The sequence below is a fragment of the Canis lupus genome, chromosome 8, assembly GCF_011100685.1.
Source record: "Canis lupus familiaris isolate Mischka breed German Shepherd chromosome 8, alternate assembly UU_Cfam_GSD_1.0, whole genome shotgun sequence".
Taxonomy (NCBI): Eukaryota; Metazoa; Chordata; class Mammalia; order Carnivora; family Canidae; genus Canis; species Canis lupus.
The window spans coordinates 6279672-6307111 of record NC_049229.1 but is presented as its reverse complement, the minus strand read 5'-3'; the positions used below and the strand labels follow the sequence as shown (position 1 = coordinate 6307111).

At 30.4% G+C, this 27440-nt stretch overlaps 1 protein-coding gene across 6 annotated transcripts in view; it reads left to right on the top strand.

Moving 5' to 3' along the window:
• Window positions 1-27440, top strand: part of NOVA1 (NOVA alternative splicing regulator 1) — a 149514-nt gene that overhangs the window by 99838 nt on the left and 22236 nt on the right. For 4 of the 6 annotated variants that reach the window (XM_038544368.1, XM_038544370.1, XM_038544373.1 and 1 more), the window contains 2 exons: window positions 12440-12606; window positions 22602-22673. In XM_038544368.1, coding sequence (XP_038400296.1) covers window positions 12440-12606; window positions 22602-22673 — 239 coding nt within the window. The remainder of the gene's footprint in view (window positions 1-12439; window positions 12607-22601; window positions 22674-27440) is intronic. The other 2 variants (XM_038544369.1, XM_038544371.1) reach the window with 1 other exon arrangement.

Sequence of the window (27440 nt, the reverse complement as noted above, 5' to 3'; positions counted from 1 at the left end):
TAGAAAATTATTCTTACAGACACAGTTTTGCCATTTTCTAGGACATATTTTTGAAACTAAAAATATAATGGGTAAGTCAATTAATTTTAGTTCATGATATCACAGAAACTCATCTGAACATAGCTACCTGTTTTGAGCTACAAACTGGTGTTAGATATATTATCTATTTTCATACCTCACCTTTAGCCCTTTTAACTCTAATATATTCTGATTTTCCTTAGTTTATAAGTCTTTAGTTCTCTGTGTTGAAAAAATGAATTGTCAACCTACTCCATTGCCTTTTCAGAACAGAGAATAAAAAAAATAACTTAGCAATTGAGTTGAAGAACTTTGAAAAACTTCTGAACTTCACCTTCAGCCTCAAAGCCACATTTTTCTCCAAATCTGTTGTGGCATGCTGTAGCCATTTATTTAAATAAGATATTTTGCTAGTTATTCTCAGCATTATGGTCACAGCAAAACTATCATGTATGGTTAGAGAGTATAGATTAGTAGGATGTCTTAGTGCTGGTTTACATTTTATTTCATAATAAAATATTGCCATTTTTTTTCAACATGATAAGAGGCACTTATAGAATCCACAGCTAATGTTACACTCAATAGTGAATTTCTGAAAGCTTTAGCGCTAAGATCAAGAACAAGACAAGGATACCTACTTTCAGCACTCAACACTGTACTGGTAGTTCTAGCCAGAATGATTGAACAGGGAAAGTTTTTAAAAGGCATCCAAATTGGAAGGAAAGAAGTAAAACTCTGTTTTAACAGATAACGTGATCCCAAATGTATATAAGAAACCCCAAAGAATCTATTAAAAACTGCTAGAGTTAGTAAATTCAGCAAAGTTATAACGATCAACACACACAAAAAAAAATCGTGTATTTGTGTACACTAGCAATGAACAATACCAAAAGGAAATTAAGAAAACAATTTCATGTACATGGCGTCTAAAAGAATAAAATACCTTGGAATAAGTTTAACCAAGGAGATGAAAGACCAAAGACCTAAAAAAGTGGAAAAGCATCCAGTGTTCATTAGTAGGAAGACTTACTATTCTTAAGATGTTGATACTACCCAAAACAATCTACAGTTGTATTCAGTTAACTCTCTATTAAAATTCCAGCAGCCTTTTTTACCCAAATGGAAAACCCAATCTTCAAATTCGTATGGAATTTCAAGAGACCTTGAATATCTAAAACAACCTTGAAAAAGTCCAGAGTTAGGGATTCACTCTTCCCAATTTCTAACATTATTACAGAGGTACAGTAATCAGAACATTGTGATGCTTACATAGTGATAGACCTAAAGACCAATGGAATGTAATTGACAGTTCATAAAAAATTTAATATATGTATGCATATATTATATGCAGGTATTATATATTATATGCAGGTATTTGTAGATCATATGTATGATAAAGCTTCTTGTAAAATAAAGAAGTAAAACTCTACAACAAAAAGAAAAGCAAATTATGGGGAAAGGGGGTGAATAGACATATCTCCACAAAGAATATACAGATGGTGAATAAGCAGTGAAAACATATTCAAAATTATTAGTCATTAGGGGATTGCAAATCAATTGTACAAGTGATGGCTAGTTATTAAAAAAAAAGAACACGTATTAGTAAGGAAATGGAAAAATCGGAGTCCTCATACATTGATAGCAGGAACGTAAAATGGTGCAGCATCTGTGGAAAACAGTTTAGCTCTTCCTCAAAAAACTACATACAGAATTACCATATTGCCATGCAATTCCACTTCTAGATATATACCCAAAAGAATTGAAAACAGACTTAAGCAGATACTTGTACATTAATGTTAATCGTAGCATTATTCAAGATAGTCAGAAGGTGGAAACAACCCAAGTGTCCATCAAGAGATGAGTGGATGAACAGATGTAATATATAGACACGATGGAAAATTATTTAGCTATAGAAAGGAATGAAGTCCTGATATTTGCTATAACATAACTGAAAAAATAATTTGTCAAGTGAAATAAGCCAGATAGAAAAGGGCAAATACTGTAGGATTCTACTTGTATGAAATATTTAGAATAGGCAAATTCATAAAAACAGAAAATAGATTAGAGATTACTAAGGAATGTGGAGAGGAAGAGATGAGGATTTATTTCTTAATAGTTACATGTTTTCTGTTTGAAATGATTAAAAAAATTGGAAATAGTGGTGATATTTGTACAACCTTATGACTATAATGCCACTGAATTGCATAATTAAAATAGTTTAAATGGCAAATTTTATGTTATATGTAATTTACAATTATAAAATATTTTACTGTTTTATATCATCTCAACACAAGTTAAAACTGTGCTCAAAATTAATACCTTTTTAATAAAAATTAATACCTTTTTAACTCAACACAAGTTAAAACTGTGCTCAAAATTAATACCTTTTTAATAAAATCCTTCTTGAATGAAGGATTGCATATATACTTTTGAAATTTTTATCATTTTTCCAAACTTTACAAATTTGCCTTCCCATATTCCTTCCCCCAGCAAGTTAATGGGTCACAATTCTTCATGTTTCCTCTACATTCATTTGATATAGTACATGTGAGCAAGAGTATGACATTTGTTATCATTCACTAACTTGAATAATTCACTCCCTCTTAAAACCTATGCAAATGTGGACCTTGTCTTCATATTTGATTTATAGATTCCTGATAAAGATGGGAGTCTTTTTCAAAATAACTCTTTTTAAAGAAAATACGGAATAAAAAACAAAAAAATAAAAATTCACTGCTTAAACTGCAGTAATTCATTAATCTGTATTGGATCTCAAAGTGATAACTTATGTGTTAGGAACAGAACTGTCACCAGAGATGTTCATCATCTTGCAGCTTACATCAGCAGCACTTGTCAGATTTTCTACCATGCTGCATGTCCAGTGGTATGTTTCTTTACTTACCTTCAGATGACTTTGATTAGCTACCATTGGTCATGCTTCTGAGTTTCTAAGCTTAATTTGATATTACATGTTTGTTGCGAGCTGTTTTCCCAGCTTCTGTGCATGGTCCACAAACTTCTGCAAGTGAATTCCTGTTAATGCCTAAGGAATAGCTAGAAGAATTCTAAGTGCAGTTTTTCTTATAGCAAAAATTTAAGCGTACAAAATCAATGTTAAAAATGGTGAGCAGCCCAGATGGCTGTGGCTCAGCGGTTTAGCGCCGCCTTTGGCCCAGGGCCTGATCCTGGAGACCCAGGTTCGAGTCCCACGTCAGGTTCCCTGCATGGAGCCTGCTTCTCCCTCTGCCTGTGTCTCTGCCTCTCTCTCTGTGTCTGTCATGAATAAATAGATTAAAAAATCTTTTTTAAAAAAGGGGGTGACAGTGATTGATAGTGGCAGGAAAGTCAAGAAGTCTATTTTATTAAACTTTTAATAAAATTTAGTCAAGGCAGTTTTATATTCCTATAATCCATGATGGAAGTTCAAAGGTAATAATACTGACCAAACTAGGATTGCAATGCCTGAATTTCAACACAAACTTGTGCTAAGGATGAATGAACAACTAGTTGTCATTATAACTGTTGCTAGCTAGGTCCTTTTGCATGGCCTCAGAATTTAAAAAGTAGAAATGAGTTATAATATATAGGAGAACAATTGCAATTGTTAAAATTTTCAGATATGTCTGCTTTCAAACCTCAGTGTTCTTCAGAAGTTAGTATCTCCTCTGCTCCTGATACTACTTTATGGGAATGGCTGTTTAAAAGTAAATGACCATGCCATTTGCATGCATGGAACAGAGAATGAGTTTATAAGAAGCTGGACATCTACTCTGATTCCCATTCATCCTCTCATCTTAAATTATTTGAAGAACGAGTACTTTTGATTTTTCTGAAAAGTATACTTTCATTCTTTGGTTTGACTGAGTATATATCAACGTTAAACCATGCTCTGGAAACAGAATCAGGCCTTTGCTATATTGGGACTAAAGGATGTTACAACGGCCCTTTTTCATAGTTTTACAGTTTAGAAGTAGACACAGGATTGTGTGGATAGTTAATTACCTGGAGAAGAAAAGCAGTTATTACTTTGTATCATAAAATGTCAATTCCTATGATTTCCTTTTTTAAAAAAGCCTTTTCTTGAAATAGTATATTTTTTCCTTAGAAATTGAAGAGTAGGAGGAAACATTATCAAATGTGCATAACTGCACAATGGTATAAAAGCTGCAATTACAAATTGAACTTACTTTTTATGGCAATTTTCCTAAGTACTTTTGTTGATTTGAAAACTTAATTTTAAAAAATTTGCTAATAGTCCACACAGTTATTAACCATCTCCTGTAATAGTTGTCTATTCTCCACAAGAAAGGTCAATCATTTCTTTCATTTTATGCCAGATTTGGAATAAATCAGTGAAGTGATACCAATGGTATGATTCAGTGTATGTAAAAAAAATTATCAGACTTAAGTGAAAGCTATTGTCCCATCATCAAGCTGAAACATATGTGACTTTCTTAAATGGAGGTAATTTGGTAGCTGCCCTAATGTTACATTTTCAGAAAGTATGTGTTGTAATGGAAAGTCTATGGTATTTGACAAAAGCTTACATCTCTCTACATTTGTTAGTTATATGTCCTTGGCCCAACTACTTCAAGATAATATTATCTGCTCTGGCTATTGTGAATATTAAGTTAGTTAGTATATAATATACACTTATATTAATGATATATTAAGTACATATATTACAACATTTTTATATAAATCATAAGATGGCTTGCAAATTTAACTAAGTATAATAAATATTTAAAACACTTATCTTACAATAATATTCTAAGATACATATTATAAAATTACTTAAAATTTTAAGTTAGCTCTTCCCTGTGAGTATAGGGACATGACATGGAAAAGAAAGCAAGCCAAAGGAAAAGATTTATGGTGATTAACTTCAAAGGAGACCTTTGAATGGCTTCGCTTCTTGGAATTGGTAAAGTATATATTTTCCCCTGAAAAAAAAACCAATACTATATTTCTACACCTACCAGACCCTTAAATATCCTTAAGTGGAGCTTTTGCTGGTATAATTTCCTTAAATGGGACTTTTGCTGATGTAATGACAGCTATAAATATGGAATACATATAAATCAACTATTTATAAAGGCATTAATAGGAATAGGTATCTCTTAGATATAGATCATTGTAGAGGGTGATATTAAAGATAAAGTACCATTATCTGTTGAAAGGGGTATGTTAAGGGCATGTGTTTTCAAGTATTAAAATCTTTTAACAGTTTTAATCTGTTAAATTTACCATTATTACTGTTATTTCCATCTTTTAAAATAAGTTACATTTTGTTCTACCTAACCTGAAATTTGTAATGCCTGTTATTACAAATGATGGATAATGTGTAGTATATTTTTAATAAATTGAAGGAAAGCAAAGCTAATGTTTCTGCTTTTTTAAACCACAAAAACATGCAAGTAATTAAATTACCATGATTATATATTGAAATTAGTGAAATACTCCTTGAAAATGGCTTTATTCATTTAAAAAAGTGATACTCTCTGTTTTTTTATTATTGAAATATAGTTGATATATTGTATTAGTTTCAGGTGTACAACATACTGATTCAATTCTGTATAATACTAGGTGCTCAATCACAATACGTGTGAGTCATCCTCTGTCACCATACAGTTACTATATTAGTATTATTATAATAGTATTTACCATATTCCCTATGCTGTACATTCCATCTCTGTGACTTAATTAATTTATAACTGGATGTATGTAGCTTTTAATCTCCTTCACCTATTTCACCCATACCCCACCCCCTCTCCTTGCAGCCATCAGTATGTTTTGTGTATTTATGAGTCTGTTTCTGCTTTTTTAAAAATTTTTTAATGTTCATTTGTTTTAAGATAAATTGATGCACATAAGTCTTGAGATTACCATTTTATTACTGCCCAGAACTACATAGTTAAGTGCAAGTTATTGTGGAAATGTTAAATATATTTGAAAATATATAATAAATTGGGAGATCTTTCTTAAAATGACAGAAACTAAATATTATGTTGAAAAAAATGAACCTTTATTCAGAATACATGCTGTCTAGAATAAGTAATTTCTCAGTACTATTAGAAGCTATTATCTTATTATAAAAATTATCTGTATGTCATGTTTTATTTTAAATCTCAATTTTTGCCTATTGCAAAATTGACACTTCCACTTTCCCAGTCCTTTTCAAGGCCAAAATCATTGTCAATAAGTTATCCTAGAATTATTAATATTGGACTAGATTTTTATATTGATTTTTTGTTTTGATATGTTTTACTGTCATTCATCCAACCAGATCTTTTACTTTAGATTTATACTGGTATTTCTTCAAGAATTATATATTTGCATTCTTAACTAGGTTATATTCTCAATAAGAGTATAAACCAATACATTTAAAAAAAAAATTTTCTTAAAATAAACCAATACATTTTCTTATACCCAAACAAAATGTTCACTAATTTTCATTATACCTAACAATTTGAAATATGTGAATCATATGATTAGTATATACCCATTATTCTAGATTAGACTCATTCTAATAGACATGATAATTTATGACTTACTAAACTTTTTAAAATCATTTCCTCAAATATATTTGTTTTACACACATTGGCTGATCTTATAAACCCAAAGAAGGTAATTGGTTTGATAGACATTTTATGAATAAATAGTTCTTAAAATCAATTACATGTTTTCAATATACAGATAAGAACATTTAGACTTTTTCATTTATTCAAAAAACACTTCTTAAGCATCTGCAGTATACTGGACACTATTCTAGGCAGTTGATACAGTAGTGAACATACAGACAAGGCCCCTTTCCTATTTCACTTTAATTTTTATCTTTGCTCATGCTGTTACTCTTCCCAAATGTTCTCCATAGCATGAATTTATTTTGTATTCTCTCTATATATTTTCTTTGTTTTGTATATAATGTCTACATGAACTAGAATATGAACTCCATGAAAGCAAGAGGATTCATCTGGTCACTCAGCTTCTATTATAGTACCCCAAATTTAGTAGGGACTTAATAGATTTTGTCAAATGAATGAGTGAGTTGAATGTATGATATCCTGAAAGCTAAGTGAAATGTTTTTAGAACCAAATAGCTGTGTCAAATGCTGCTGATGGGTCAAACAACATAAAGACATGAATATTGGACTTACCCAGGTACAGCTGTGATGAATGGTTTGCATGGAGTGAGAGAGAAAAGCCATATTAGAGTAGATTAAAGAAAAAAGGACATGGTGAAGAATATATACGTGAGTGTGTTTGTGTGTGTGTGTATTTATATATGTATATATTTAAAACCCATTCAAGGAATTTTGAAGGATAAGGAAATTGAGCTATAACTGGAGAGAGGGGTACGAGGTCAAGGAAGCCTTTAAAATGTTCTTCTTTTATTTTAAAAATTCCAAACATACAGTGAAAGAATCATACAGTGAATCCCCTTATACCTTTCACATATATCAGCAATATCTAGATTGTTGTATACTTATTTTATTTAAGCTATAACTGGAGAGAGGGGTACAAGGTCAAGGAAGCCTTTAAAATGTTCTTCTTTTATTTTAAAAATTCCAAACATACAGTGAAAGAATCATACAGTGAATCCCCTTATACCTTTCACATATATCAGCAATATCTAGATTGTTGTATACTTATTTTATTTACTCATTTTTGTTATTGCTGCAGAAATATTTTGAAGTGAAGCCCAGTCATTTTGGTGTTTATACCTCAGTGTGCATCTAAAAAAAAAAAAAAGAAAAAATAGCAGTTTTTACACAACTTGATGCCATAATCACACCTGTTAAAATTAACAGTAATTCCTTGATACTGTCTAATACCTAGTTCTTATCATATTGCTATAATTGTTTTAAAGTAAAAGTTTGATTCTAGATCCAGCCAAATTCTAATTTACATTTGATCATTATATCTCTGAAGGCTCTTCTAGGTTAGTCCCTCTTTTATTGATGAAGCTAGATCAATAGGCCTGTAGACTATCTATATTCTTTTTTTTTTTTTTTTACTATCTACATTCTTGATTTGTATCTTTGCTTCCTCATGGTGTCATTTCATTTATTTTTGTTTTCAGTATTTTTGGCAAACTGTAATGGAGTGTAAATGTTTTAATTAGATTTAGTTTCATCTACTTTGGGAAACATACTTCGTAATCAATGCCGTGTGTGTCCTATTTCATCATATCAAGAGGCACATGGTTCACCTTCATCTTCTTACTTATGCTAATGATTATCAGTGAAGTCAATTGGTGACTGCCTTATGTTTCCATTGAAAGTTACCTATTAACCTTTAATCTGTGATTTTGATGATCTTTGCCTAAATCAGTTATTTCATTTACTTTACCAAAGGGTAATTTTTAATTGTCATAAGGGAGGAGTCTTTAAAAATTGAAGAAATTATAATGTTTTTCTGCTGATGGAATTGATCTAGTAGAAAAGGAAAAATTACGATGTATAAGAAAGAACTCTGACACATGGGGAAAAGGCAAACTTGATAGATAAGGAATAGAGTTCACTGTGTAAGTGATAGAATACTTCAGATAGGAGCAGGAACAGTTTAAGTGACTTATTCAAAGTTACAGTAATACAGAGTGAATATATTTTATTAAGTTTCTATCAGAATTTTGCTATGGAATCTGTTTGATAAATTGTACCTAATTTTAGAATCATGCATTTTCAATATGTGATATTGTATGTGAAATTAGAATGGAAACTATTTTAAATTTCACTGCCTATATTGACATTGACCCTACTTGTTAGAGTTTTTCTAATTTCTTCCTCAAAAGTGCCTTTTTATTTTTTTTTATTTTTTTAATTTAAAAAAGTGCCTTTTTAAATTAATGTGTCTTATACATCTGTATCTTTACATTTTAAAAAATGTGGGCATGTACTTCTATGTAATTGTTTTTCAGCTTTTGTTGCTAGTCTATTGCAAAGGGAAATAAATGCTACTACTAAACAAATGGTAAAAAACTGGCAGTTTAGTTTAGACACTAATGGAGCCTAAAAGCCTTTAAAGTGACAAAAACAGCAACTTTTATGATTTATATCTGCATTTTTGTTACACAGTTTGGTCATATACCTGACAGTTTTCTCTCTTTGTGACTTGTTCCTAAAAATTATACTTCTGTATTATCTGAATGAAAAGGCCATTAGAGTTCAGTAGAAGAATTTGTTCACAGCAATCCCACTGGTGAATGTACAGTCTCCTTTTTTCTTTTTCTTTCCTTTTTTTTTTTTTTGGTAGTACTAATGACAATGATATAATTTAATTCTCGAAGAATACAATTTGCAAGTTTGAACCTATAAATGATCTCCAAATTGTCTCCTATATGCTATATGAAACTCAGTTTTAGATAATCATTTCTTTATGGCTCAGTGATTTCCATTTACTTCCTGTTAGTCTATATACTCTGAAGAGTATTGTTACTCTGTTGGGGTTACTGTATTGTCTAACATGATATACACTGTCCTAAATTAGAATTTTAAAAGCAACATGGATTATATAATCTCTTTAGTTACTTAGTGCCATGTTGTTGCTGTTTTTCCAGAATCCCTATTGAGGTTGAACTGATTTCCTTTCCTGCTTTGCCATCTGCAAAAGAGCACTCTGTATTTGTCCCCAAAAGCAGAAATGTAATCTGTTTTGTTTTGCCTCCAGACTTAGATGAGAACATATTGCATGAACTACATTGATCAGTTATTATTAATTATTATTGCATCTAGTCATTTATTGGACAGTTAATACAACCTTGTAAAGACTTCCCTAGATCATTTTACCCAAGAACCACATAGATACATCTAGGTAGACAAGGATGAAAAAAGCAGATTAGGAGAAACAGGAAATATTAAATCTTCAAACTCACATTATATTTTTCAGATTCTTTTAAACATTCCAAATGAAAGACATACTTGCTCTCTACTGAAATATTTGTACAATTTAAGAAACCTAGTTTTTTCATTCACTTAAATCCTCATTGTTTAAAATATGAAGATTTAATTTAGGTTTATCCATATATTACTCTTTAAATTCTTGTGATATAAATCTTTTTTGTAGAAGAATGATAATCCTTTACTGTTCTTTTTAAAAATTCAAAAATACTAGAAAAATGGCTTATCAAGGCAACTAATTCTTAAAGCAATGTAAACTCCTTATGATTTTTTAAATATTTATAGATTTGCAACTTTGTTGTCCAAATGCACTTTAATTATGTTTTATATAGTAGCTTAGAATTTTTAAACTGTAGTACCAAAATGTGTTAGTACTTGGAAGTTTTTTTTTTTTTTTTTAAGATTTTATTTATTTATTCATGAGAAAGAGAGAGAGGCAGAGGCAAAGACAGACTCCATGCAGGGAGCCTGACATGGGACTCAATCCCGGGTCCCCAGGATCATGCCCTGGACCTAAGACAGACGCTTAACTGCTGAGCGACCTGGGCTGCCCTGGAAGTTTTCATATTAATTCAAAAACAAATATTTTATAAATTTAAAAATAATCATTCTTTTTGGTAACTGTTTAGTAAAGAAATACTCCTGAGATGTAAGTTTATGTGTTGTGTTGGGATGCTGAATTTATTTATTTATTTATTTATTTATTTATGATTTATTTATTTATTTATTAATATTTTATTTATTTATTCCTGAGAGACACAGAGAGAGGCAGAGACATAGGCAGAGGGAGAAGCAGGCTCCATGCAGGGAGCCCAATGTGGTACTCAATCCTGGGACTCCCAAGATCACACCCTTAGCTGAAAACAGACGCTTAACCACTGAGCCACCCAGGCATCCCAGGATGCTGAATTTAATACCAAGCTGCTATAATGAGACTCGGAATTATCTGAAAACTAAGTTTTGGGTTTTTTTTTTTTTTTTCTGTCTGAAGGCTTATCTGTATCATATAAAATGAGTTATAGGATCTGTGTATTAGACCCAACCAGTTTCATCTTAGTCATGCTCACATATATTTACATTTTATTCACTTGATGTGAGATGAACAGTATTAATCTTCATCATTTATCCATAAATTTCAAATTTCATAAATTGTTTTTTAAGATTGTATTTATTTGAGAGGAGAGAGACAAGTAGACTCCATGCTGAGCACGAAGACTCACAACCCTGAGATCATGACCTGAGCCAAAATCAAAAGTTGGACGCTTACCACCCACCTGCCCCAAAAACTATTTTAAAATTTTGTTCTTAACTCTGATATTCTGTCTTATTATTAAAATTACATGATAAAGACCACATTGACTCATTTATGCAATAAATATTTATTGTGCACCTGTTATGTACCAGGGACTTTTTTTTTAAAGATTTTATTTATTCATGAGAGACATAGAAAGAGAAGCAAAGACACAGGCAGAGGGAGAAGCAGGGGAGAAGCAGGCTCCATGCAGGGAGCCTGACGTGGGACTCGATCCCAGGACTCCAGGATCAGGCCTTGGGCTGAAGGCAGCGCTAAACCGCTGAGCCAACTGGGCTGCCCTGTACCAGGGATTGTTGACAGCTTGGGGAAGCTATAACACAAAACAAGCTAATCTCTTGTCCTCTGAGAGCTTACATTCTAGTGAGAAAGTTAAAAATAAAGATTAAAATATCAAATAGTGTTGCTATGATAGTATGTTGTTGCTATGATTAGAAAAAGAGCAGGGTAAGTGAATAAAATGAAGAAATTAACCTGGACTTTCCAAGACCTCCTCTACCCACAAATTTATTTATTTATTTTTTAAAGATTTATTTGTTTATTCATGAGAGATAGAGAGAGAGGCAGAGGCATAGGCAGAAGGAGAAGCAGGATCCCCACAGGGAGCCTGATGCAGGACTCCATTCCAGATCCTGGGATCACACCCCAAGCCGAAGACAGATGCTCAACCGCTGAGCCACCCAGGCATCCCTACACACAAATTTAAATGCTCTTTTCACTCTAGATCATCCAAGTGTGCCATTCATGTAGGTACATCCATTATTTTTCATATCATACGATCATATAATTGTCTTGCCTGATGTTAATTTAGTTTTTCACTCTTAAGATATCCTCTTTGAAAGCTGGGTCCATCAATCTTTATCTATGTGTTACCAGTTTTTAACCCTAAGTCCTTTTATAAGTGCTCAGCAAGTATTTTTTTTTTATGTTGATGAATGAATGATATGCTCAGAACTTCTTAAGATCTCTGGCTCTACTGGAATCCAAAGACCCTTTTTGAGAAAGAAAAGAATGAGTTAAAAATGAAGAAAGGAATATTTATGTATGTCTTCACTCTGTTTGGTTTTTGGTTCAAATGAACATTTCTAGTGAATTAAGAGTTCTGCATTTTTATTTTATTGGCCTTACTGTATCATCCTTTCTCATAGCTTTTTGAAAATAAAGTAATAAAATAAGGAAGGTTTTCTGAAAAGTAATCTTTCATCCACAGGTACTACTGAACGAGTATGCTTGATCCAGGGAACAGTTGAAGCACTGAATGCAGTTCATGGATTCATTGCAGAAAAAATTCGAGAAATGCCCCAAAATGTGGCCAAGACAGAACCAGTCAGCATTCTACAACCCCAGACCACCGTTAATCCAGATCGCATCAAACAAGTGAGTGTTTAGTTGGGAAATCAAAGAGAAATATCCACAGGATAGTATGAATTCCTTATAAAAGAAGCATTAACATCTTAGCATATAAAGTTTTTCTTTTCCTAAGCATACGTAATACATAACAAAGTTGTCATTTTATGTACTTAAAGACTACCAGTCTCTTCCTTAGATTGATCAGTTGATTTATTGATTGATTTAACAACTCGTTTTTTAGTATTACACTGAGGAACAATTATGTGCCTCGGTTCTTTTGTGATTGCCTTTTAAAAAATTTATAGACACAAAATTGATTAATTTATAGGAATTTAATCTATTTTAAACTACATTCAATTATTAAAATATAAAAATTGAAACAATATCCTCAACATTTCAATTACCATATTTTTAATAATACTTGTAGTCTTCAGTATAGTTACTATGCATATAAACTACTGTTTTGTTAATTTGTTATATTCAACATTTTTATAAACAATTATGTATAAGTAAATTTTTGTACCTAACAAATAGTACTTTGTTTTAAATCAGCTATTACATTATGTATAAGATGTAGTATTTATATATATGTCATAAAGGGCCAATGTTAATCTTTAATGTGTGAGATTTTTCTGTAACAGAAATTTTACTTGATAAAAGACAATGTGAGCTTTTAAGGTTGAATAATGGCTGACATGATGTAGGAGAAAAATGACATTCTTTAGTGTTAAGTTAGGAATTCTTCCCCATAAACTCTTTTAAATTCTGAAATTTTTTTGATACCTTATGATTATAATTATTGTTTCTGCATTTGCCCTTTTTAATTAGCTACTTAATTTGTGATTATGCTATCAATAGACTATGCCTTCAAAAAATGTATTATTCTTCATTAATTCATGGAGTATTTAATTTACAGAATTTTATGTTTATTGTAATAAATTTGAAATGTAGCTCAAAATCTTATTAATTTCATGTTTCTGAATTGAGAAGAAATTTTATACTAAACAATGTTATGAATATATTATAATTTTACCAACATATATATAATAATAAGCCTGACTAATCATATACAGACATAGGAATTAATAATTAGGTAATATATTTTCAAATTATAGGCTAACACTCCATTTTATATTAATTACTATTAAAAAATATTTTTCCATGTTTACATCAGGTAGCTGTTATTCCATATAAAATCATCACTTTATACTCTTTGTCACAGTCAAAATGGTTCAATTTGTATACCCTTCATAAGTTTTCAAGGAGTTGTCTTTTAATTTATGCATGGCAGAATGTAAATATTTTAGAGCTCTAAATATCAGTAGATTTGTTATTCTTCACAGCCATTTATAGTTTTGAAATATTTAGTTTGTCTCAACTCTAAGTGAATACGAGGAATATTTCTAAAACTGACCCCAAGACTCTATCCAGATTCTAAAACTATGAGTTTAGTTAAAGACCTCTGGGTTAAAATCACCTGGGGCTAAGAATTTACAGAGTTGGCACTACAGTGTAAGTTTATTGACTTTCTGCCTTTTCCAGCCTATTCTCTTTTGCTTTATAACTTCTGTGAGAAAAGTTCAAATATTTAGAGACAAGAGTGAACATTTTTATTTTTTAAAAAGTAAAGTTGAGTAGTATAATATTACTCGTGATATATTTAGGACAATGATATGAATTATTTATTATTTTTATAATAATGGGTAGTACCATCAAATAATAGAATATGAATCATTGCTAAAATTCCAATTGTCTCTGTGCAATATGAAATTTGAAGGCTACCATATATCCAGTACCAGTATAGATTGATGAAAACTAGATTTTGAAATTGTTTGGTTTATTTTTACTTGCCTTGTTCAGATAATGTTATTGAAATTCAAGTTAAGTGTTAAAAAATATAGTGATTGGTTGACTTTTGTGTATTTGCATTCATTTGTAAGCCATGTAGATATTGATGGAATTAAAATTATTGTTGATTTTAATATATTCATGTAATCAATAATGTATGTAAATAGAGTATCATTTTAAAAAATTATCAGACAAGTACACTAAATCTAGTAGAACAACATATTTAATCTTTAATCCCTTTCTTTGTAAATCTAAAAATTGAAATATTTACTTGAAAAATCTGGCAAAAAGATCGAAAATGTTTCCAAGATATTATAGATCAGTAGTTTTTTATGTTCTAAGTTTTTCTATTTTAACAAAAAGATTTTTTGTTGAATTAGTCCCTAAATAGTAAGTCAAGTATATAAATTTAAATACTATAGTTTTATTTCTAGAAATACTGGTTATCCATTATCAAATACTATGTCCAAAATAAATTGCTCTAGAATATATAAATATATTTCATGGGGTATTTATATATATTGTAGATTATAAACATAGCATCACAGTAAGATTTTCTTAAAATGGTGGCCTTTCATTTAACTGATAACATTTATCTCTGCTTTAGGCTTTATTTAGTCCTGAAGTTAATTTTAAAAACAATTTAAAAAAATTTTTTTTAGAATTTTATTTAAATTTTGCAAAGAATAATATTAGAATATATAAAAATGAGAGATAGAAAATATAATTTCTGCATAGAAATGAATCCATGTTGAATATGAAATTATATATTTTCTTATTGTTTATTACTAATGTGTATTGTTTTTTATGATTGATAACTTTAAGGTGTTGCTTCCTAAAAATGTATAATGTATATGTAACGTACTTAAAACAGGAAGTCAAAGTTAGTTCTAAATAAATAAAAGTTACTTTAAAAGTTATTATTTCAAACCATATATTTTGGACTTTTAACAGAATGTTATATTCTGAATCTAGATACACTTGTTAATTGAATAAATTGCATGAACCAGAACATTCTGCCCAAATTCTACCCAAATACCCTTATTAACTGAATGAGTGCTCAAATATAGTGTCTTAGGAATATACTGCAAGCTGGTCTTGCAGATCTTTCAGGTAGTGGAATGATGAAATCTAGCATGACAGCCTTACATCCAACTTTGAATATTAGATGTTGTTTCCTCTCAAGTGTATCTTGTTGCCATTTTATTTTAAAAATATTTATTCACTAATAGGGTCTCCAATTTTTATATATTCAAATGATAATAGTAATAACAGCTATTGAATAATCAAAATATTGTAGATTCTGTTCTATAACCTTAATTAGAATTATTAAGGTTATTATTATTATGAAGTACCTAATACCATTGTGTTCATTTTACAAGTCAGTATACTAAGAAACTGATATGCATCAAGAGCCAGTAAACCAAAATAAAACATAATTAATTACAACATAGAACATACTATTTCTTATTTTCATGACACACAAATAGAAACATTCAGTGATCTTCAAATAATTTAAACCTTATTTGTAGAAGTTCTGGACTCATTCCTGGAACATGTCTTTAGTTCAGACTCTGTAGTACACATTTTTCCATTTCCAACTTTTTATATTTTGAGTTTGATACCTTTTACCCCTCCTAGAATTATTGAAAATCTTCTAAGTCCCTCAAATCCTTCTCTAAATATGGTTGTTTACATAATGAATCAGTACAATAAACCCTAAAACATGGTAGAAACCACAAATTAGTAATATAGTTAATATTTGTTAATTTCTTGTGTCTGTTACAGATTTTCAGCAGTATTTTTCTCTCTTGCCTCAAATGTAGTTTTAAGGAAAGCCACATTAAGAATGAAGTGGTTATAGGCATTTAGAGAATTCACTTGTATTTTAAAAAACAAATCAAATGAAGATATCAGAAATCTTAGTCAAGAATTTTAGTTCTGTCATGAAAAATTGGCAAAAATAGCACATAATGTGTTCATTATTCACCTATTGTCATGAATTTATTAAATTCCTTTTTATTGAATTGCAAGATTTATTAAGTTGTAGCTCTTGTTCTCTAAAACTAGTTTGTGAGAGATCATAAATTGTTAAAATAATTAATGAAATGTCAGACTGTATTATATACCAAAACTACAACGTAAATAATGTAGCATAAAAGTTCAGACGCATGTGAAAGAAATGTAGGCTTGAGTGACACTTGATCTTATAAAATAGGTGAAGATTTGAACCGGACCTTGAAGATTATATAAGAATTTCCTAATTAGTGGAGAAGAAAGTAAAAAGCTTATTTTAGGCATGTGAAACAATATGGATTTGAGAAGAAAGATATAATGGTTGAATAGTAAGGAGACCCTTGTGACAGAAGAGGAACATTTGCGGTAGAGTTTAGAGGAAATTAATATTAGATAGATAGGATGGGACCAGATCATGGTGAACTTTGGACGTCTGGCTGAGGGGCATTCTATAGATCATGGATACTTCCTAATATTTCCCAAAAGAGCTCTTTCACTTTCTCTGGAAAGTTAGGACAAAAGGAGGCACCTCTGCATTTTGTTCTCTTCTGGCTAAAAATCCAGACGGACTCTTAGGGTGCCTGTAGGTGCAATTATGGATATGAGAAAAGAATAATGACAATTAGCCTAGTGATCTACTATGTGGATCTGTAGGATTGAAGGTTTGTAAGATAATATTTTCTTCTTTTATGCGACACAAATTTAAGGAGTGTTAAACTTTGTCAGGCTAAATAAATAAATAAAGATTTGGTGGTCAAGAATGAAGGATCAGTAATATAATAGTGATATCTGTGCCAGCCATTGTGCTATGCACTTTACATGTATTATCATATTTTATCCATCTTCACAAAAACCTATGAGTCATGTAGAGTACAGAATCCATGTTAAAGTTATAGAAACTAAAAATAAATAAATAAATAAATAAATAACGTTATAGAAGCTGATGTTTAAAGGAATTGAGTAACTTACCCAAGGAAATGTAATTGGTAATTGATCTTAACATTGGACTATATGGTCTCCACTTTTTAGCAATGTTGATAAAATGAAACCAAATAGATTTCTGTCTTTGGGGCCTTTTACAGTATCTGGAATAAGTTTATCCAAGAAGAGAACCTCATTTAAAATAGAATATCTTGGGTCAAGGTTAAGTTAAGAGACTAGGCAGTATTTTAAGAAGATGATGAACACCTAATCTTTTTTGGTAGTGAACTTGAAACAAATACTTGAAGTTAAAAGATAAATAAATAAATAAATAAATAAATAAATAAATAAATAAATAAATAAATAAAAAAAAAAAATCTGTAAGGCTTTGAGACAGGTTAGTTCCCGTTTCAAAATGGTGAGAAAAGAATAAATACTGATTACGTATGGTTTTGAGCTTAGCAGAATGGTGAAGCCTAGAAAGCAATAACTGAATTTTAGTTAGGTGCCTGTTTGAGATAATATTTTTGTGTGTTGCAGGCAAATTGAGTAAGTTGTACGTAGTGTACTTTTCTCTTGAAGTAGTCTTTTATAGAAGTACAGGTGAGAGTGTAAAACTCAAAAATATAGGTCCTAAATTATATTTGAAGCATTAATTTCACTTTACCATCTTCATTGTAGGAGAGGGAGAAAAAAGAAGCACAAAATGAAATAAAGAAGCAATTATCAGGAAAGGTAGTCAGAGGCATTATTAGTATAGGGGTTTAGTGCATAAGATCTGGAGCAGGACTGCCCAGGTTCAATTCCTGGCTCTTTAATTTATCAGCTACATATCTTTGGGTGAGTTGTTTTGCTTCTCTGAACCTCAACTTCTTTACCTATAACATGGGACTAGTAATAATAATCTATTTCATAAGGATGTTGCATTAACTGAGTAGAAGTATACCCAGTTCCTAGTAATTGCTCTTTATTAGAGATAAAGATAAAAGGGAAATCAGTAATATTCCCTGTGATAAAATAAGGAGGGAAGGTTTAAGGAAAGATGCTAAGAAGGATCAAATGCCTGAGAAAAATACAAGAATTCTCTTTTAATAGGAAATATTTGGAGATTTTAAAGTTAGTGTTAACCACATGGTGAGAGCAAAGTCATTATATCCTACTAATATTATTTCCTAAAAGTAAAGAGGCCAGTTGGGTAAAGAGAAAAAAAATGGTGTGAAGGGTAGAAATGCTGATTTGGAATTTTGGATATGCAAAAGAGTGAAATACAAGTTAGCTGAGGAAGGCTCATGTAACCCCTGCAGGAGGAAATGGCTTATGTTAAAGAATAAAAAGGAGCTTGAAAAGGCAGAGAAATTAGAGATGAGATTACTGTGATTGCTCAAGATGCCTCAGGAGTGGTGGAAAGTTCATATTTAGGGTGTTAAGATCCTAACCTATGAAGAGTGGAAGTCTGAGTAGGCAGTTTTGTCTATAATGAAAAGAATAGGAAGATTGGTTGAGGGAGGAAGTGGTTTAGAAAAGGAAAAAGTATAAGGATGTTCATTCTGAAAAATCATGATTTCTTTTAGGTAATGAAGACTATCAGTTGAAAGGTAGATAAAAGCCGTGGGATTGAGTGGCTGAGAAGAAGGATAAAGGTGCAAAATAGTAATTATGAGGAAAATAAGCTATAGAATAAGTTCTGAAAGACCTGTGTGAGTTGCTCACCAGCACCATATTAGTGCTGATGGGTTCCAGATAGTCCAGATGTTGGAAGAAGGGGAAGATGTTATCACCATGAAAAACCAAAGATGACAATTACATATTCACGTATTTTTTCCTTTTTTTTAAATAGAGGACTATACAGATTTTTTTAACAGAACTCAAAACACAGGTTTGGGAAAGTGATTGTTTGAGTAATATTACTCAGTTAGTAATAGATTTTGAATTACAATTGTGATTTGTTGTTCATTGCTGTTCTCACTATACCTATAAATATCAGAGGTTCTTAACAGTCTGTTACTGTAGATTTGCCTGGAGGTAAGCTGCATATATTACAGAGTTTATTTATAGTAATATTTTCTGGTCCAGCAACACTTGTTACTTGTTAACAAGAACGCATTTTACAATTTGTGATCAGTTTTTAGTTCTTATTCCCAGAAGCCAAGTTATAGACCCACTTAATGTCTATTGTTAAATCATGAATATTTTAAAACCATTTGAAAGGATTCACTATTTTGAAATTGTAAAATACTTTGAATTTTTCTGCAGTAAGTAATTCAGCCTTCAATCTTTAAAGTAGAATTCTTAAATAGCTAGTCAATTTGTCTAAACAAAACTATGTTATACTTTTCCATTTGAAAAGTAAATTGTGCTACAAAATGACTGCCCTTCACAATCACTATTTGATAAATGTAAAAAAAAAATTTAGAGGAGAGTGTCCTTTGTACATGTTATTTATAATAACTATTTTAATATACTGTTGCTTAAATGGATATTTAGTCAGAAATTTTATTAAATGATCTTTAACTTGAAACCACTAAATTTAAATCTGTGTAGTAAGAAGGAGTAAATGTTTTGTTTATAAAATATAGGGGAACAAACATATCATTTATATTATACATTGAAATATTTCTTATGGATTCTTTGATTCTAATTTTGTTGTTAAGAAAACTATTTTTGTTGTTAAGCTGTTTAAACTACTTAATAAACATTTTAAAGTAAAGGCATTATTTTAATATATTTACATTTATCTGTTAGTACAATTTTTTTGTAGCTAGTACTTTAAAATATCAACCCAAATGGAAACTCTCTGGTATCTTTTTATAGTTATAAGAAAATTGGTAAAGGGAGGAGACATTTTGTGTTTAAAGTATCAAAATGAATAATAGCTACAAAACTCATTATGTGTTCATTAATTTAGGAATTTAAATGAAGAAAATATATTTAAAGACAGTTTATTGTGATATTTTGATAATCTTATCCCTTGAAGCTCAAATTTATATAATTTTCACTAGTTTATTTAAAATATTAAACTTTATTATCAGATTATGTTTAATAAGCAAATTTTTAATGGTTTAAAAGCAATATTTTCCCTGAAGTTCAAAGCTACTATTTTTTGTTTCTGTGAGAAAGAAATAGCATCAGAATTATTAAGGACAGTGTTGATGACTATGAGTTGTATCAGTTACTAATAATACATGTCCAGTATTTCATATATATGCCAAGCAAAAAGAAAGGGATTGAACAAATTGACAGAAGATAATATTAATCTAAGTGTCTACAAATTCTGAGCCACTTGATATTACTACTTTTACAGCATCATTCTTTGCAGTGTTTCAGTACCTTATTAAGAATTCATATCTAGGACGAGGTGGGTGTCGTAGTGAATATTTCAGGTTGATTTTACCCTGATGGATGTACAAGAACCCAACACATACTTAGTGCTTCTGTAGGTTAATATACTTAAATTCTAACCTATTTGGGGAGAAATGACCTCTAGATTCATTTCACATCGTTTCATGAGCAACCTCATAATCTGAGATAAGTACAGAACAGATTTTTAAATGTATGTTAACTACTCCAAGGAATTCTCTAATAACGTCGTAACCAGAGATGGGAAAATAAAATCTTTACTATTCAACATATAGTAGTGTGAAGTCAATGATATATATTCCAGCATAAAATTGCATGAATAGGAAATATTAGAGCAATCTTTAATAAGTGAAAATGAAAGTCTCTCTGGAGAAATGATGGGAATCTTTTTGCAAAGAGCAAAAATAGAAAAAGGATTTGAAGATTTTGTTTCTTCTTTTATGAGGTTTTACTTCTGAAAGTAGCTCTGTGCCCTTTTTAAATATGATTTAACAAAAGCCTTGGTTTAACTCAACATTTAGTTTTCCTCAAAGTATTTTAGGTTTTAACTTAGAAGAACCAGGAATCACTTGAGCGGACTGTTTATAACATGATTTGATGTTAGAACCAATCTTACTTTTGTTACTGGAGAACAGTAAGTTAAGTAGAAGCCTGTGAATTTCTTATTCTTTCTTTTATGCACACGTGCTTTGTTCTACCCAAATCAGAACTTTTGAAATGTCAAATGAAGAAACGTGATTTTATTAATTAATTTTATTTGCTTTTCCTGATGCTGCTGAACCTTTAAAGTTATGCTTTTGCTCATATCTGAGTAATTTTGATGCATATTTATTAACATAAAATGTCCACATAGAATTGTGTTTATACTATAAAACTACCCCATTTCACCTATAAGGTAATATTATCTACTGAGGCTGCTACATAAGCAATATTATTTGCTAAGTGAAAAATAGTTTTTAAAAGAAAGAAGTTTAACATGGTACACTTCAACATTATTCTATCAAACTTGAGAAGTTTTTAAAATGTATTAATGAATTGTTCAACAAGTACATTAATGACCTCATACAGCATATTATATATAGTATGTAGAAATGTTTCGAAATGAAGTGAACAATAAATATGATTCCTAATATTTTGTGTTTATTTTCAACACAGGCTGATGGTGCTACAACACATCTATATTAAATTTTTAGTTTTAAACATAAATGATAAAAATATGGCAATTTGTTAAAATGCTATTAATTACTTGTTTATTAATATGAGGTTAATGTTTACATTTTCAGATGGGCTCTAAATTTATTAAAAATTATTATTTTAAAAGATAATGTGCTTTAAGAATTCAGAACTACAAATGTAGTTGCTTTTAAGTATGGATCCCTAAATTTATGTGGAATCAACTTGTTGGTGATGTTCAACATATTAAGTAGGTGGATGCTTTTATGCCAAAGTAAACTTCATTTCACCACTTCTTCCAATCCCGGACTGTATTCATTGATAGGAAGATGACTCTTTCAGTTTTACTCATTGAATTTCTTGAATTTTTGTTTGACATCTCTTTTCCCCCAAGCAAACAAGAGGGAAAGAAAAGAGATTACTATTCATGAATATGGTCAGGATACCTTTAATACTCATGTGAATTTTTATCAGTCACCACCATGATTTCAAGTCATGAATTTATTTTTACATGCTTATGCATGCATATTTACATGCATTAGTTACTTAATTAATCTTAAATTCCATTAAATTTGAATGAGTAGGAGAAAAATTTGTTCATAGGATTTTGTTCTCGTTATATTACATTTTATTTTATTTTGTTTTATTTAAATAATCAGTTTAAGGCTTTTAAAGGTTGATTTGCTCCTGAACTGCTTTGTTCCCAGACATTGCCATCTTCCCCAACTACCACCAAGTCCTCTCCATCTGATCCCATGACCACCTCCAGAGCTAATCAGGTACAGTATCATCCTGTCATCTACACCATACTTTTCACGGGTGATTGCCTGCACACTGGAGAAAAAGATAATGGTGGGTTAAGGATGTATTCGTTCATTCACATATGTGCACCATGATCAGATTCCAAATAACCTGAGAAAGAAATATCAATTATTCCTGAAAATTTATATGCATTTTTTAACTTACATAACAAAAATATATTCAGATTGTAGACTCCTTGAATTTTGGATTTTCCCTTAAAATTATGACTTTATGGAGCTCTGTGGGTTATTTATTGAGTCACTGTTTATAATCTCCATTATTGTTTCTTCCTAGGATTACTGATATATAAGTTAAGATATCATATATGTAAAAAAATGTATAAATATGACTTATTGAGCAAAGGTATATCTTTAAAAGTGAATGCATTTTCATTTGTTTTTTATTTCAGACATGCCTCACTATATAAACAATTCTCACTTTCAATGAAAAACATTTCTAGCGATCTAAAAATAACAGAAAATTGGTGTTTGTTATAGTTTTAATTCTGTTTTACAACTTAGGAAATGGTATTATTTTCTCTCATTTAATACAAGCATTTTCTTTGGTGGAGTGGCAAACTTTGCAATTAGAAATATATTAGTTTGATTTGATGATTGTTTTGGTACTAAATATTTGTAGGTCATTTTTCAAAACTGTAGTTATTTTTGGCACATTTAAGTATATTATCTAAACTATTTTATGTAATTCAGAGCCATACTGTACTTGACAAATGTTGAAAAATATATTCATTAAAATGATTAAACACATTTTCATTTTGTCTGAGTTGAGCTTCATTTAGGTGACAGATGTTATTTTCTTTAATATTTCTACTTTTTCTCTAATACAAAGCCTTATGGTATTATTTGATTATCAAACAAAAGCTTATCTTGTAAATATATTTTTCTTATAATTGATCAATAAATTATTAACTTTGAACTATATTTGCTAACTATATTAAATGTGCCTTTTGCATGTAATCTAAGACTATCAGAATTATTTTGCTTATTTATTGAGTCTAATACTTTTGCAGCCTCAGGAAAAATATTAAAATAATAGCTGGAAGCAAAACTAACATAGGGTATTATGTTATTCTATAGTAGGAGCTTGATTTTCATGTTATGCAGTAGCATTCCCTTTAGACAAAACTACTTTATAATACTCACATTTTAGCCCCAATAAATTAGTTAAAATACTACACATCTCTAGTGATGAATCCCAGCACTTCTAGTTGAAAGAAATGATACAACGTAAGGTGAGAATGAAGCTTGTAATATTAATGCATGAGATTAAAAAGTATTTATATATTTTCTCTATATTTACCTTATCTCTTAAATGAACTTTAATTACATGATATAGAAAACTGTTGGAACAAGTAACTTTATTGTTTTAATATTTCTCTTGTACCTTATTCTTTATTTTCCAAACAAAAATAAGACAAATGAGTGCAGCAGCAATAAAAAAAAAAAAAAAAAAAAAAAACTAAGGCGTTTTCTCAACGTACAACATAAACAATCTTGGATCTGAAAAGGAAAACTATCTCAATAATTTTGTCTTTGAAGTTAGATTTGTATTTTATTTATTTTATTTGAACACATGAATTTTTATTAAATGATTTCTTTAAAAGGCTAATTTATACATTGGAGCTTACTAATATTTTTACCGTCTAGATATCATACTGTATCCACCTCTGCCAATTCTAATAGTTTTCTGTTTGAAATAATAATTCATTGTGATTTCATACTCTGTCCACTATACTCAGTTATATTTGTTAAATATATTTTATTTATATTCTGAATTCTTCTTTTTTTATGCAAACAAGCATAATATCTCCTGGATAACATGAGGCAAAATATAAAAGAAGAACCAAACAAGATTCTTAAGTTTATTAAAGGAATTGTAGTCATCACCCATCCTTATGTAGTTTGTAATCATTTTATTCCCTTAGTATTTCCCAGTAGATTCAAATTCACACTCTGTTAGCATAGATCTGTAAGGCTAACCAAGATAGAAAAATGGGTTCCAATATGATAATCTTAAAATCTCCATAATTAAAATGAACATTTAAAACTATAAGAAAATTACTTTTATGTATTACAACTAATATGGTACTCTGTATATAAACTACCAAACTATAAACTTTTTTCCTTGTGAACTTTTATAAAACAATATAAATATATATAAATATATACAAAATATATATATATAAAATATGTCCAATTGATTGTGTTATTTTCATCAATAACAACTAAATGAGTTATGATTGAGTTCTATTTTCAGAATAGTTTGTCTATGTTACAATGATGTCCCATTGTCACCGTAATATGATAAAAAGGTCTGAGGAACTACTAATACGCAAAAAAAAAAAAAAAAAAAAAAGTAAAAAAGCAAAGAAAATACACTGAGGAGTAAGTTTTATTGCAGTTTCAAAATTCAAAAACTTTTCCTATTCTTTTAAAAATGATTATGTGTTTCAGTACATACTAAATTTTAGTTTTTCTGCCCTCTGTTTATACAGGTCAGACTATTTCCACAGATCAGACTGGCAGATTATAACTACAGTGTTGTGGGTCTATAATAATTTCCCCCTGAAAACTGAAGGACTATCATATGAGAAGTCCTGCAGAATGATAGTTGTAAGTCAAAACTGGTGCCAAATTGCTTATGATCCAAATCCTTGTTCTGGCACTTATTTGCTGAGTAAATTGGGTTTTCACTTTCCCCTTTTGTGAAATTCAAATAACAATAGCATCTCATAGGGTTTGAAGAAAAAAAGAAATTCATTGTGTTACAGTGTCTAGAATGTGATGTTAACCTTAAATGATAGTTTATGTTTAATTTATTTTTTCTAAAGTATCTTATAAGTGATATGAAAAAGAAAGTATTCTGTAAGGTGGTAAATAACATAACATGTAGCTTATGAAAACTGAGTTTTATCTTTAAAGAAGGATTCTCAGATACTAGTTGCTGAGAATCCAACTGCTTTTTTAACTCCAAAATATTTCTGTAATAGAAGTCTCTGTATGCTTTTTAAGATAGTTTAAACTATTCTACAGTTATTTTCTTCTCTAGTGAGAGTACTAAGGTTTATGTTGTCTAATGATAAAGCAAATTGCTATTATTCCCCTAATGAGAAAGAAAAGTTAGGACTTTTTTTTGCATGTATTGCCTATTATAAGGTGCAACATTGAAATTTCTTATATATGGAATTGTAAATATGAAGCAAATAAAAAGATACAATAAATATAATTAGATGCTTTAAGCAATGTGTTTTCAAAAAACTTATAAAGAAATTAAAAAGCAATGAGTTGGGTTTGATCATCAGTTCTAAGTTATTATTACATTTTTCAGTCACTTCAAAATTCAACAAAATGGTTTTGTTAATCAGTTAGTGGTGCCAAAAATTAAATTCCACCCTTAATTTTAGGTTCCTGATTGTCAGCTCTCCTGGGATTCTTCATGACAAGTAAAAAGAAAAATAATGATTGCAGAAATATGTGCTTTATTGACATTTGTTTGTTTACTGATAAATTTGATAACTATATACCAAAATATAATAAAACATAAAAATAGGCAACTCATATGTTGCACCCCTTTGTTTTCTTATAGTTTCCAAAGGTCAAGAGTCTAGGCACTGCTTCACTGAGTTCTATGTTCGTGGTCTCACAAAACTGCAATCAAAGTGTCAGTTGGAGTACATTCTCATCTAGAAGCTTGACTAGAGCCTAATGTGCTTTAAAGTGGATCCAGGTTGATGGTAGCATTTAGTTCCTTGCAGTTGTCTGACTGAGATCCTGACTTCTTACTGTTTATTGGCAAGAGGCAACCGTCATATTCTAGAGGTCTCCCAAGTTCCCTGCAGATTGACCCTCTCTACAGTAGGTACTTTGCACCATGGCTATTTTCATCCTGCAAAGCCAGCAGAAGAATCTTTCTCCAGTGTGTGCTAGCAAGATGGAGTTTAATCACAGGAGTGACTTCTTACCACCTTTGCCATACAATATAACCTAACCACAGTACTGACATTCCATCTTTTTGCCACATTCTGTTGATTAGAATCAAGTCACAATTTTCACCCTCATTCACATGGAGGGAATTGCACAAAATGTAGCACCAAGGAGGCAGAGATCATGGGGCCAATCTAAAAATTCCTCTATCAAACCTTCTAATATCTCTTACTCCATCCTCACTCCCAACCGACAACCTTACTTCCTACTTTACTGAGAAAATTGAAACAATCAAAAGAAAACGTCCACAAACTCACACCAACACATCTACTTACTGAGCCAGTATTTATACCCACATATTCTACATTCTCTTCTATTATCTTACCTTCTACGTAAAGCCAGTAATTTTAGCTATACATTAAATCTTATCCTTTTTCCTTTACTCAAGGAATTCCCTTCAGCAGTTCTACCTTCTTTCTCCTTTAACTTTCACGATTTTTGTCTCTGTGGACACATTCCCATAGCATACATATATGTCTTTTTTCTCCCATCTTAAAAGACAAAACTTCTTTTTATCCCACTTCTCCCACCAGCTAATGCCCTACGCCTTATACTCCTTTGTAGCAAAATTCACAAATTATTTTCTGTACTGTTTTCCAATATCCCTCTTCCCATTCTTTCTTAAATCCACTCCAGGAAGATTTTTGCCTTCATTCCACTATAACTGTGTTTGCCAAGGACACCAGAGATGACCACACTGCTAATTCCAGTTGTCTGTTCTTAATCCACATGTTACTTGAC